At 32.7% G+C, this 14621-nt stretch overlaps 2 protein-coding genes across 2 annotated transcripts; both read right to left on the bottom strand.

The window, feature by feature from the left end:
* Nucleotides 1-447: 447 nt before the first annotated feature.
* LOC100819703 (protein EDS1L) lies at nt 448-3978 on the bottom strand. Its single transcript, XM_003526993.5, has 3 exons — nt 3420-3978; nt 1982-2791; nt 448-1459 (listed from the first exon to the last, which is right to left on the bottom strand). The coding sequence occupies exons 1-3, from the start codon at nt 3732-3734 to the stop codon at nt 722-724; spliced, it is 1863 nt and encodes a 620-aa protein (XP_003527041.1). The 5' UTR covers nt 3735-3978; the 3' UTR covers nt 448-721.
* Nucleotides 3979-8758: 4780 nt separating this feature from the next.
* LOC100791689 (formin-like protein 4) lies at nt 8759-11496 on the bottom strand. The gene is made up of 2 exons (XM_006581878.4): nt 10461-11496; nt 8759-10188 (listed from the first exon to the last, which is right to left on the bottom strand). Exons 1-2 carry the CDS (start codon nt 11300-11302, stop codon nt 8859-8861), a joined length of 2172 nt encoding a protein of 723 aa, XP_006581941.1. The 5' UTR covers nt 11303-11496; the 3' UTR covers nt 8759-8858.
* Nucleotides 11497-14621: the final 3125 nt, after the last annotated feature.

The following is a 14621-nucleotide window of genomic DNA, read 5'->3' as shown; positions in this document are numbered from 1 at the left end:
GTAAAATTAGTAAGTTTTAATTTTAGTCTTTTGTGAAAAAAAATTCTTTGATTTTCATCTCTCAAAAGGTTGAAATTTAATTTTAGTCCCACTTATTTACTATTTTGTAATGCATGTGCATTGATATCTACTATCCATATTCATATTCTATATAATAGCAGTGTCACTTTGTAATACTACTTCCTGAGTTACAAAATAATTGTCTTCTTAAATTATTTTACTCATAAAAAAGTAAAGTTAAAATATAATTTTAATCACTTTATTTTTAATAATTCACAATTTTAGTCTTCCAAAACCAAAACAAAAGAATCAAAATTATAATTTAACCAAAAAGTAAAAAATAGATGAAATAGAATAATAATTTTATAAAATTAATTTTATATCATATTAATTCATTTTTAAACTTCACAGTTCATAAGACAATTTTTTTCTCTTATCCTACACTTGTAATGGAACCAAGGGAGTATTATATATGTTTTTCATGGTAAAACTATGTATTGAAAATGAAAAAAAAAATAAAAAAATCGTCTAGTTGTACATAGCCGCAACCTTGGTTGTGGCATTTATTAAAGGAAAACGATATATAGAATCACAAACCGCACACGAGAAGGAACCAAGAAAAACTACATAAGAAACAAAGTAAACAAGAGAAACAAAAAAAGCTCACTCAGCCAATTAACACTCGCTGAATGGACTTATTGCAATGCATGTTTGTCTCGTGTCACTCTCTAATAAGAGTTTTAATGCATGAATGTTGCTTGTGTTGTTGAGGAAGTGCTTTCCACCACTTCACCAAGGTAGAACCCTCCAAGAAGACATCCTCATCTAGTTCCTTTCTGTCACTCCATGCTTTTATTTGAATCTCTAATTTCTCAATCCTTTCCTTAAATTGTTGATCCAATGAGACAATGTTACTACTCCTACTTGTCTTGTAGTGAAGTTCTTCCACCTCGGCCCAGAAGCAAGATGCTGAGAGAGATTCATGTGACTTTCTCTCAGCATGTTCCAACCATCTTTGAGGATATCTATATCGTTTTGGTCTTCCCTTAATCATGTAAGAAGAAGAACTGTCCTCATAATTCCTCCCATGTCGGTAATAATTGGCAATATCCAGAGGTTCCATAAGTTTCCGAAGCTCAGTTCCAAGGTCAATGTAATCTTTGTTGCCTTCAAATTCATCTGGGAGTTCATAACTTCTTACCTTTTCCATCATCTCGTCCCACACACCTGCCAGCTCTAGCCTCGTCACGTTTGCTTTGAAGTCATCCTCACCTTGCTTATGCTCCCTGAAGCCATCGTAAAAACCCACCCTTTTATCCTTATACATTTTTCTGTATTCCCGAAGAACGTCCAATTTTTTCGCAACAAAATCTTTCTTCTCTTTGATCTTATTCTCGTTGTCAGTTCTTCTTGCCTCCCACTCTGCTGCTGCCCGGAGGCACAGTCTTGCTCTTGGAATCTAAAATTCCAAACAAAGGAGTTATCACATATATGTTCTGTAAATTCGTAGCTAAATCGACTACAATAAGAAATTAATGTCATATCCTAAGGTAATGACTTTTAAGGTAATTGTCATAAAAATAAACAAATATCATAGATAGTGATTTGTAATTAGATGATAGTGTAAAACTGTTTACACTGTTAATATATAGCCTATTTTCTCTCAAGATATCACAAAAAACCATGATGATCTTTACTAATATTATAATTTTCATTAGTCAAAAGTTATACCGAGGACTTAACGATTACTTTTTAAATTTGTTATAGTACGACAGCTTCTTTTTTCTCCTGAAATGATTAATGTATTGTGCCAGTTGTTCAACAAAACCAATTTGTGATGGTTAAGAAACATATATCTGGGATTTTATGATGTGATCTTATTAGATAGTATATTAATTTCCTAAGTTGCTTATTAAGGTCAAACCAGTACATGCTTATACTTTTTTCAATTATGTAATGCAGAAGAAATGTTAGTACTTACCAGGCCAAGGTCATTTAAGGCCGTGTTAATGGTTGCATTTGAGCCACCAGCACCATCTTCAGACAAAGGAAGATTCTGGAGCTGATGTTGATCCAAGTGCACAACATTCTGAGGCCCCATTTGTTGCAGTTCGGTGCCATAAATTGTATGATCTCGTAAGCTCCTATAGGGAACTTGAGCAGCTTCTGCTTCAGTGCTTAATTGAGCAGAGAAAAACAGGACCTGTAGAACTGCATTTGAGTTTGTTATCACAATTTTCTTCCCTGACTTTCCATTTCCAGTGCAGAAATAGTAAGTGCCAAAGGGCCTATAAGGGCTTAAGGTAATGAAATTTGACCAAGTTTCTAATGTGGTATCTGTGGTTCCCATTAACTTAGAAGCAGCATGGCTTGTGACAGTTGCAGCATTTGAGATTATGGCAAAGTAGAACTCTGAAGTTGTTTCTGCACTGGCTCTTCCCACTGAGTCACTCATGAAAGACTTGGATTTGGGGTTGAAGGACTGGGAAATTGGTTCAAATTTTGGGTCAAGGGAAGAGAGGGGAGCAAGGAGGATTCGTGGCACTATGTCATATCTCATCACATAGTGAAAAAAGTAGTGAGACCAATTTTCACGCCTTGTGGCATGGGAAAATATGTGGTTCCCAACTAAGGGAGAACCAAAGGTTACACACAGGGGAGGGATGCCACCGTGTGATTTAGGAGGTTGGTAGTTTTCCAAGGCCCAAAGGGTTGCCAGAATAGCCACCGCACCACCAGAGGAGTGTCCTGCAAACACTATTTGCTTCTTTTTACTCATTGCTTTCTCCACCTGCAGATTCATTCAAGTATATGTTTTCCTTAGGCAGAAAAGTTATTTGATGCAAAATAATTAGTAAGAAAAGGGATGGATATCGAATGTTTGACCAATTATGTTGTGCAAGACCATACATGAATGAATGAATTGGAACAAAACTGAGTTACCAATAAAACTGTAACACCTATTATTACTAGAGAAATTCTATGATACTATTACATTTTTTTAAGGGTTTTTGTAGTGATATTTTTTTTAAGGGTTACAAACTGAAAGTGTAAAAAGTTGGTAGTAATATTTTATAATTTGATGAGAATGTAAAACTTTTTTAAACTATTGGTTCATAAATATTGAATTTTTTTTTTCACTAATAGTTGAACGAGGTTCTATTCAATGAAGCACTTTCTCTCTACGTGTACCCATATTCATTCATTCAATTATTTACCCCAAACAATAATTGTGCCAAAAATTTTAGCAACTTTGGATCTTATTACTAGTTGACAAATCAATATCAATTACTATTTACGAACAAATACAGATGATTTATGATAGTGGCACTGGCAAAAAGGAAAGAAAAAAGCCAAAAAGTGATGGTTTGCATAACCAAATCATAAAGGGTAAGAGAGTTGTTGTTGTCATACAATACCTCATCCGCAAGTGATGGTTTGGCAGACAAAATTTCTTGGAATTTTTTCTGAAAGGCCTCATTCACCAAAGCTTGTTCATCGATACCAATGCTTCTGAGTGAGGGAAACAGACCAAGATCTATTTTTGTTTCACCAAAGTTTTTCTGAGAGTACCAATCCCTGACAGCACCTGATCCTGGAAAACAAAAGATAACTTCTTGAGGGTCGTTTCTGTTGATCTTTTCAATAAGGTAAGGCTTGTCTGGGGACTTGTGAGCCTTCCAAGACCCAGCATAAGCCTTCTCAATCACCTCTCCTCTCATCACTTGAGTCATTTCTATTCTCTCTAGCTACTCTACTTTGCTTTTCACACCCTCTTGCTTCTTCTTGGTCTTATAATGATCTAATAGAAGAAGGTTTTTGAGGTTTGATCAATGTTTAGTTACTCACTCAACTGCGGATGCTTCTATCTGATCAGATCAACATTACTAGTACCGTTGGCATTGACTTAAATCTCCACCGTTCGATGAACCAAAATGATGGACTCACCAATCCGCGGAACATTATGTGTAATGTATAAAACCAAGACTTGGCAAGTTGACTCATAAACTAAAAGTATCCACCCACTGTCCAATAAACTAATGATGGGTTCACCCGTCAGAGTTGAACATGTGTATAGTTGTGTGAAACCAAGACCACCCTGCGAAGTAAATAATATAAACAAATGTCACCAATCAGTGTTGAACATGTGTATAATTGTGTTAAACCAAGACCAACCTGGGCTGCGAGCAGGGTTTCTCACATTTACCTGGAAACTCATATGGAATGACTTTCTGAAAGGGTCAGGGCCCAGGGATTACTTTTTGCATAATATTTTGTTCTGGTGGTAAGAATCAAATCAAAGATCAATAGAAAAAATTTATAATAATTCACATATATGATGTTTAACAAATTGAATTAGATTCTCTTAATCTACTCGTCTTTCTTACTTGAGATTATATATGAAAAATATTGGCATTACTTTCTCAAACTTGTTTTATGCTTAATTATTTTTATAATATTAATTAATTTTCACATGAAATCTAATCGAATTTTGTTAACCTTTTTTGCAAATTTAAATTTTTTATTGTATATGAAAATTGGTTGATACTATGGACACAGTAATCTCGAAACTTATAATTAGTGGCAAACCTATAAGGAAGTGAGTATGTACAAATATACCCCTTACTTCCCTCTCATTTGAGGAAATAATAAGTATATATTAAGAGTTTTTTTTACTTTTTCTCTCTTATTTTTACATATTTGAATCTACTATCTCTAATTTTTTACTCTATTGTCAATTTTTGTCTTTTAATTACTAATTTATTTCTTACATTCCATTCCACTTTTAGGTCTCACAATTGAACATTTCATCAGTGCTTTCATTTCATTCTATTCTATTATAATAATTACATCCTTCTTATAAGAAACAAGTTTCACCATAAAATTTGTTTCTTATAAAAAAGAATCCAAGAAAATTTTATTTTTTATTTTTTAAAATAATTTGTTCATGCTAACTTGTGGTTTTGAATCCACTAGTACAAATAAAAAATTTTACTCTATTGTCAATTTTTGTCTTTTAATTACAAGCTTATTTCTTACATTTCATTCCATTCTTAGGTCTTACAGTTGGACATTTCATCTAAGTTCATATTTCATTTTATTTTATTATTATAATTAATACTACCTCCTATCTTTCTTATAAGAAACAAATTTCACTGTAAAACTTGTTCCTTATAAAAAGAATCTGAGAAAATATTATTTTTTTTATTTTTAAAAATATTATGTTCCTACTAAGTTTGTGGGTTTGAATCCACTACTATAAATAATTTTTTTCTTCAAACACATGTTTATTGACTGAAAATTGTTAAAAATATTTTCTTATTTAACAAATTTTACTCACGATTCTGTAGGTTTTAATAAATTTTATAACTTGCCTTAAAAAAATATATAACTAACATAAAGAGTATGTTAGTAACAAGTATTGGAGACTCAGATTAGAGACTGTATTGCTTGTATTATTATCGTTACTCTTTACCGGTGTAATGCAAGCAATGTATTGTCGGGTATATTCTTTTTTTTTTTTTTTTGAAAGCTTGGGTACGTATATTCTTTTCCAATGCAACTTTTTTGTTATTGGATAAATTTCATATGATTCTCATTAAAAAAAATCCACATTAATAAATAAATAAAACTCGTAAAATTTACCTAATAAACCAAGGTATATTACATAGAGGGTATTAAAAGAGTCTGTTGTTATTTTTTCTTCGTTGATCAAAGTACAAGGAGTATCAACTTTCATGTGGGTTTTCTTTTTCTTTTGTCATTTTTCTGTTTGTCTCTTATTAATTTGAGAACTTTATTTTTGGAAGCTAGCACAACAATACGACTCACATTATAGCATCTACAATGAGAATATTTATGTGAATTATTTAATTTTAAGTAATGTTGTTTAAGTTTTTTTCTTACTATAGCGTATGACATGAAATTGCTTATATAAACATGGGCTTACTAATATTGTATCATATAAATAATATATTTGTAAGCATAATAAAATCCTTTAAATTAATTTAAGCACTCATTTTAATAATTTTGATATTGAACTGACTTTTTGTTTAAAATATGAAGTTATAAGATCCATAAAATTATGATAAACAATTCCTAAATAATTATGCCCTACACCGAATATGCTCTTAATACGGTTATTATTCTTCACTGAACCGGTAGCCATTGATAACTTCAACGGTTGTTGAATAGGACTTGCCCCGTTAATTAATAATCTAATTAATCTACCGAAGCCTTTAACAACCTTATTATTTGAACAGTAATAGGCCATATGACAATCATCAAGTCACATAGTTTCTTCCTACTTTTTGGTCTATTTTTATTGCAGGGACAGCTTGCCCTGTGCCCGTAGCAAATTTCTTTTATATGCTAATTGCTAATCATCGTATTTTCTTGTGATAATTGTTATGTAGGCGTAATTTGTAAATTTAAATCATATAATAATTATTTAATTTTTATCTTTCTTTTTTTTTGTTTTTTTTTTGTGTGTTTAAACATTAGAAATTTAATGTCTTTTTGAGTTTTTATCCGGTAGATATTAAAGTTAGTAAATTTATAGTGTTTTTAGTAATATATTTTTTGTAAAGATACAACAGAATACATGGAAGAAGAGCTGGAGAGTCGCCCTCAACGCGACTGCCTTACTCAGCGCATGAGGATCGTTCATCGCGACAGCCCTGCTTAGTGCAAGAAGTCACATGGGAAGACAGTTGTCACGTGCAAGCGCACTTAGCGCATGATGCACACTTAGTGCGTGGTCACTTAAACCAATTGGATTTTTTTTGTCACGCTCAACATTCCATCTCACTCAGCGCATAGTCAATGTCGAAAAACATGATTGTATTGCGTTTTAAGAAGAAAAAAAGAAGGGATCTTATTATTATTCATTCTATTGGGCACCAGAGAGTTGGGGCACGATCGGTGGAGCATTCCACCTTCACTTTTCTCCATCTTCCTCCATTTTCTTCCACTTCATTTGCCCCTTATTTTATTTATAAGTCTTTCATGACAATGAGATGTTAAACTTTTCATTATTGGGAGCTTAACAATCAAACATTATTGATATAATGATTCTAACTATCTATTTAATATTATTTTGATATTATTGTCTCTTTTTTGTGCTTATTATCGTGTTTATGGCTTGATCACTTATGCTCATGTAGTGTTATAAGGTTTAGGCATTGAAAAATATTTATCTCAAGAACTAGAAAATAACATCTAGATAATCCATCTTTAGGGATAGAATGATGTTTTTTAGCCTAAATTATGCATGTTCATAATGCAATTTGTTTGATTTATCTCTCAAGGGATTAGAAATGAAATTAGGTAAGTTAGGCTCTTTCATGTGAGGAATCATGACTAGAGTATGCAAGTGGATGTAGGTAATAATTGAAATAATATTGAATAGAGAAAAATCATTGACGTTGCATCAAGAGTAGTTATGGTAGACAAAGCACCCAACATGTTCGTATTTCTATATCAACTTTTACTTTACTGCTTCAAGTGTTTGTTTTCTCACCCTTGCACATGCTAACTTTGTAGTTTAATTTATGTCGAATTTACATCTATGTGTCATCACGTTACAAACATTCGATTCAATTCATTAACTATTTAAAATTGGACACATATAGATCCTAAGGATAGTCAAAATTCTTGTAAATTCGAAACTCGATCTTATCGTTTTAAATTAGTACTTGAACAAATTGATATATTTACCAAGGAGTTAACACCTTGCAAGAAAATGAAAATATATAAGCAATGAAAAATGTTTAATATCATGAAATAAATATGATGTGAAAATTTTGTAATCTATATTTTTCCTTATAACATAAACATTGGGCAACATTAAATAGGTAGACCCTTATCAAAAATTGCAAATATTTATGAAAAGAGAAATTTGTGTGTGTAACAAGGTCAAGTGAAAATTTAATGAGATGATTCATTTCTCCCAACAATTAATCATTTGTTTATTTTATCATGCTTAACGTGAGATTTTGATGTCCGGATTCATAGGAAAAGAAAAAGGTGAGTTGCTGAAGCCATGCTTCATGACACGTTTCATTTAAATTCATTTATGTACGACCAATTAACACAAGTTAATAATCATCATAATGTTTAGGCTATTTCATACAAACTATACCGGATATTATATCAGATAGGTACTCGGCTAGGATAGTCAAATACCTATTCGACCCATTATAAGATAAGAAAATCTCCCGAGAAAGTGACGGTAGAGGTTAAATTCCTGCTTAGAGTCAGATTACTAAGATGGTAGTTATGCCAAGAAAGCCCAAAGTTGAGTCCGATTACTAAGATGATAATTATCCCAAGAAAGCCCAAAGTCTAAGGTCTAAGGTCCAAAAAGATTTATGTTAATGAAATAAGATTCAAGAGGTAATATTGATTGTTGACACTCACATTTATTATCCTTATATATTGTTCAAAGCCAAGACCTAAAGCATCTCAGTGTCTTTGTATCCACCCTTTAGAGAGACATCACACAAGAAGGTTATACCGAAGCGAAGGATGTAGCAGAGAGAAAAGTATTTGGCCATCTTTACCCAGGAACACAGACAAAATGCTAGAAACATGGATTAATATAAAAGGTAGAAATATCTTAAAGTTCATTACTCCAAAATTCTACAGCAACTTTCTGACTCAAAACTAGTACCCTTAATTTCAATTGAACCAAATCACCATTATAACAAACTTATTAGAGTATATTCATAGTCATATCTTTTGTACACCTTCGAAATCCATCAAAGTTAAAGATTTTATATAACAAATATTTGATCATTGAGGGAACACCAGAGAACATTTTGCTGAACCAAATTGATACAAACTCAAACCCAGCTTCAGAAATCATCTTCTGATTGGCTAGAAGATGTAGTTTCTGACACATTCGATAGAAAATACAAATCAAAGTTAGGGAATCTGAGCGGCGTCCTCTTTGATGGTGACAAAGGTGGTGTTGTTGACACAGCCTCTCCTCCCACAATATTCTTCTTTTCTACCTTCTTTTTTAGTTCTATGCAAGCCTTATCTACCATGTCAACAAAACTCTTCACAATAACAAACAGTTGAAAAGGGTTTACCATGTTGTCTTTAGATGCTCCTGCTAGATAGTACTCGTTTGTTTTCTTCACAAGCTCCATGATCCTTGTCTGCTCCTCTTTCACCACGTCAAGTTCTCCCTCACATTCCTCTAGGAACCCTTTCATTTCATTGATAAATCCACCACTCCTAATATTGCCACAGCATGTTATAATCTGTCTGATTTCACTAACATGAGCATTGAGAGTTGAACACATAGTGATGAAATTATGATACTCAAGACTAGCTGCTTTCTTTGCTTCAGATAACTCTTCACTTAGCCCACCTAATACTTGCAAACCAAGCAATACATGTTCTTTATCTGCCTCTTGTTGTATGAGGCTATATGAATAAGGTCTATTATTCACATTGCTTGTTTCACCATTGCTTATGTGAAGTTTGTGCTTTTGATAGATAGCTTGTCTTTTTCCTTCTGATTGAACCACTTGTTCCACTATGAAGTGAAGCAAACTAGTCTTCCCATCTGTGCTTTTCACATCAGAAAGTTTTCTAAGAGAACTCAAGTTGAAACCTTGTGCATTGCCTCTTGATGTTCCGGCATTCATCCGGTTCCCAGCTTTGAGAATGGCCTCAAGGAGTTTCAAAAACAGGCCACTAGTTCTCAGTTCCTTGCAACCCATTTCAAGTGCTTGTAGCTGTTCCTTGAGCTGAAGAACTTCGCAATTGTAACTCGACCGGAAAAGCATTGCTTTCAAACGGTTGAATGCTGTTGGAACTGCTTTAAGAATGAAGTATAGGAAAGATTCAGCATCAGCAAGCTGATCCGGGTTGCCACTGAATTGGATGATTTTGGCTTCCTCTTCTTGTGTGGGAGCTATTTTAGTTAGTCTTTCTAGTGTCTCAACACTTAGTCCCTGACCATCAAGAACTGCATCCAAGATTCCCTTGCGAGAAATAGCAAGTGATCTTAGCACAATTGCAGTGTTCTGAGATTTTCTTGGCTCAAGAATGAATATTTGAGCTGGTGCATTGGAATTGGACTTGGCCAAAGTGGAAAGAGTTCTGTTTCTTTCTTGGGTTTTATAGCTGCTTGAATATCCAAAGAGTGATTCCATTAGTTCATCATCAAACCTGTAAAACGGGGAAAGAACTTCTTGTCAAGTTGCCTACCAAAAAAAACTTCTAGTCAAGTTGAAAATGCATTGATATAAAAACACTCTTTTAAGGTTTTAAAAAACAGTTCACGACTACAATTTTGGCTTTAACTTCGAGATTTTGTGACTGCAATTATTATGACCACTTCAGCAGCATTGCGATATCAAAAATTATAACGAACGCAATTTAAAATCTTGGAAAACAGATAATAGTCAAATTAACAATGAGGAGGATATATATATATATACCTGAAAGAGCCATCATTGATCTGATCCCACACAGTTGAATGATCAACATTTGCTGCAACCTTATCCCAATGTAGAGGCTTCAGCCTTGTTTGACCAACACCCTTCTCTCTTGAACTCTCCCCTACCATACCCTCTTTAGTGCTTCTTATGTTTGTTTTCCCTTTGGGAGCAGGTGGGGGTTTCAGTGATGAAATGAAGCCACTGGCCTTAGGAAGTGGAGGTGGACCAGGTGGTGGTGGTGGAGGACGAGTTGGAGGAGGAGGAGGAGGAGGAGGAGGTGGTGGTGGTGGTGGTGATGGTTGAGTTTTCTTGTTCTCATCAATCATTGGTGAAGATTGTGGTAGTGGTTGAGGTGATTGTGGCAAGTTTTGTCTTGGTGTTAGTGATGTTGAAATTGATGATGCTTGTGACACTGGCTTAACTTGATTCTCATGACCAACAACACTAGGAGATTCACATGCCTCTGGAATTTCAGGCTTGGATACTTTGGACCTTTGGACCATTATATCTATTCTCTTTTCTTCCTCATCAAGTTCGTAACTTGGATTGAATATACTATTTGGAAAACCAGTAATCAATGGTCTTCTTTCTGTGTCCATCACATAAAGAACATCCACCCCATTTTCTTCAACAATTAGTCCCTTCACATTGCCACCAACTTTGTTAATATACTCAAGGTTCACTCCTGATTCTCGAAGCAAACTTGCACCAACTTTGTGTCTCTGGTGGTATCTAGCAAGAACAAATTTGTAAAAAAAGTAAACAAATATCGCAGCAATAAGTAACATAGCCCCAGCTGTGGCAGCCACAGCCTTTACAATTGCATGACTAGGTGCTGACATTGATATATATTTTTGAGATGAGAATTTAAAGACTCAAGTTTTTGTTTATGTTTCTTAGCTGATCACATTCAGAGGCATGAGATATAGCAGCAAACTATGAATTATCTGGTTGAAGGACAGAGGGAAAGTGCAAAGCATAACAAAAATTGAAGAATAGTAAGATGACAAGAAAAAGAAAATGAAACTCTCGAAATAGTATCACTTGTGTAGTATGTTTTCAATGTTCTTGGCTACGGTTGTTGATATTTTCAATGAGGTAGTTGTCATTGGTGCCATGTCAGTAGGAGGCTTAAATTGGCCATAAAGGGCAATTCCAAATTCATTACCAATGAAATTATACACTAGTCGGCCAAAATTTGGATGTTAGCATAGATGAAAAGGAAGGGACAGAATTAGCTAGTTAAACGAAAAAATTCCTTTAGGGTGCATTTGGCAAAATTAAGAGGTAAGTTAGCTCAAAGCTAAAAAATAGCTTATTAGATTGAAAGTATTTAATAAATTTTTAGTTATTAGCTTAAGTGATAAAAGTAAAAATAAAATACAGAATGACATAATTAACTATTAGGCTATAACTTGAAATTTGATAATAATATATTTTCAAATAATTATAAATTTTAATATTTTTGTTTATTCCAAATCATTTGTTATCTTAAAAATTAGGATTTTTTTTTAAAAAAAAAAAAACTTATTGCCGTTTTGTCAAACATGTCTATTTTACTGAACAAATTCTTTTAACCAGTAAAATAAGTTTAGTCGCTAAGAAGTGTTGCGCAATACACTCTTTGCATCAAATTTGTTCAATCCACTAATTGGGGAAGCCAAAGAAAACGTTCAAAACAGACCGAACTGGTAACGGTAACAATTGTTGGTTTATTAGTTTGAAATTTGAATCAATTATTTTTGTTAAAAAAATATCCTTGGAGTTAAAAACAGGTTCAATTTGAAGTTAAAGGGAACTCAATGGGTTAAACTAAACTTTTTGATACCATATTCAATTCTAATGAATAAAAAAAAAATACACACACCACACTTAATATACGCACCACACTTACACAGACTCAAGTTTAAGTAAAGCACGACAAGGGTTGTCTCCCCTCTTCACCAGTCCCTATTTTTATAAACTGTATTCTTAAAGAGAAAAATATCTGTGCATGGATAAGTTTTATAAAATTATAATCATCATTTATGATAAGTTTTATAAAATTATGTCATAAATTATGTAAATGATGATTTGTCATTGAATAACACTGTACAATTATATTATGAGTATACTTATTTTTTAAACTTGTATATCCGTATTTAGAATTTTTATACCGTATGTGATTTTGAAGCAATAATTATATTTTATAAGATATTTGTAACAATTATATTTTACTTTTATTGGAAAATCTCATTCGAGTCACACCTTGGTTGAGATACAGCTAATCACCTCAAGTTCAAATTTTGTACCATTCCATTCCAAGTTCCAACCAAGCCACATCTCAGTTAGTACATGACATAGCACCGTCACTCTTTAGGCTTAGCATTTAGGAGACTGTAAATGAACCCAGCCGATCCACATCAAACCACACTCATGCATGCATTAGCCAATTCACAACTAAGAAGTTACTCTAATTCTCTTCAGCTTATGGTGCTATCTCGGTCATCCACGTTAGATGCCAACATAGACAGCTATATCTATGGAGTTGTATTTATTATTATTATTATTATTATTATTATTATTATTATTATTATAACTAGTCTTTATGTGTCTATTGGAACATTTTCTTTCGTTTTAACACTTGAATGTAGACCAACATCTATATAAATGTAATAAGCATCAACTTTTTCACACAATCTTGTGGAGCATATTCAGAAAACATTTTAGATGTTATAGTCATCAAAATTGAATATTGTTTTACTTATGTGATTTTAACTATTTTTCATCATTTTAAATAATTTCTGATTCAAGAAAATTGGTTACATTTTTAATTTACAAATTTTATTTCTTAAAAAATAGTACAAATGATATTCTTATTTTTAAAAAAATATTATTTCATAATTCAGTTAACAATAACATAATAAAATTAAAAAAAAAATTGTAAGAATTACTTATGAACGTAAAAAAAAAAAGTTATATAACGTTGAAAATTCACTTAATATATTTTTAATAAAAGAAAAGGAAAATGCTAGGTTGGAGATGCTGATGACAAACTCTAGACAAAGTTACACATCTTATTAGAGACACAGAATCCACCCTCAAATACTACAAGACCCAAGGAAGGGACCTAGTCGTTTCTCTCAACGATAACACTTAAACTATTATTGTTCACTATCTTACAAGAAGTATAATGCAATATAATACTACTGATGAGTTAAAATTTTACTGAATCAAAGTCCAATCAGGGTTTCGGATGGGTAAATCCCGAAACAATGCTTTTCTGAGTGCAGTGCAACCACCGGTTCAGTGTTTTTTATGAAGAAAATTATATATGGCTAGTGATAAATGCTCCCTCTGTTGACGGTGAATATGTAATGGTTCTGCCGTCCCACCTCCAATTTTATTGCAATAGTTAATTAGGCACATAACTAATTGACGTTTATCTTAGATATAATAAATGCTCCTATGTTGTGTCTTGCTTGCTGTCTATGAAAATGGTTACTTGGGAGGCCACATCAATAATCTTGCTCCAGCTGTTGCATTGAGGAAAGGTTGTCGGAATCTTAGCTTGAAGGGGTCGAAATCGAATGGTACTTATTTATTGTATAACTTATGGTTGATCGTGTGACTCAGAATGGTTAGGAATGGCACAGCTTGTTTAAAGGATATTGTACCTATTCTATCTTTGTTGGATGCAACGTAGTTATTTATGGTGCTACTGTTTTCTTACAAGAATCACGCTGGACAAGTTAAATTGTCAATGATAAAGATCACGGAATTTGGACTTACTTGCTAGCTGCCGTGTGACATGATTAAAGGAGCATACCATAATTCATGCCACATACCATACGTGTTTGGATGAGCATTCAAATACTTAATTTTATAAAATTGATCTTTGTTAAAAATTTACTGTGAAGTGTATGATTTATGTTTGAATTTATAAAATTGAGTTAGAGTAAAATTTACTGTAAATATTCTTATTTAACGTAAAAATTATTCAAAATTACTTTAACTTAAAATTAATCTTAAATATAGACTTAATTTCGAGATGTTATTCAATGTAAAAGTTGAAGTCTCATCTAAGATAAAAATGAAAAATTAGAATATCATATAAGTTAGAAAAAAATTATATATTTAAATTCTAAGATTTTAAATTAAAATATAATATTAAATTTACTT

Source organism: Glycine max, chromosome 6, assembly GCF_000004515.6.
Source record: "Glycine max cultivar Williams 82 chromosome 6, Glycine_max_v4.0, whole genome shotgun sequence".
NCBI lineage: Eukaryota > Viridiplantae > Streptophyta > Magnoliopsida > Fabales > Fabaceae > Glycine > Glycine max.
The sequence above is the reverse complement of the archived record's forward strand: the minus strand, read 5'-3'. Positions and strand labels throughout refer to the sequence as shown.

Coding starts and splice junctions, on each gene's coding strand:
- LOC100819703 (XM_003526993.5), bottom strand. CDS start 3,734: ATGACTCAAGTGATGAGAGGAGAGGTGATTGAGAAGGCTTATGCTGGG. Junction 2,792..3,419: donor AACCATCACTTGCGGATGAG/GTATTGTATGAC, acceptor ATGAATCTGCAG/GTGGAGAAAGCAATGAGTAA. Junction 1,460..1,981: donor CCTTAAATGACCTTGGCCTG/GTAAGTACTAAC, acceptor TTGGAATTTTAG/ATTCCAAGAGCAAGACTGTG.
- LOC100791689 (XM_006581878.4), bottom strand. CDS start 11,302: ATGTCAGCACCTAGTCATGCAATTGTAAAGGCTGTGGCTGCCACAGCT. Junction 10,189..10,460: donor ATCAATGATGGCTCTTTCAG/GTATATATATAT, acceptor CCCGTTTTACAG/GTTTGATGATGAACTAATGG.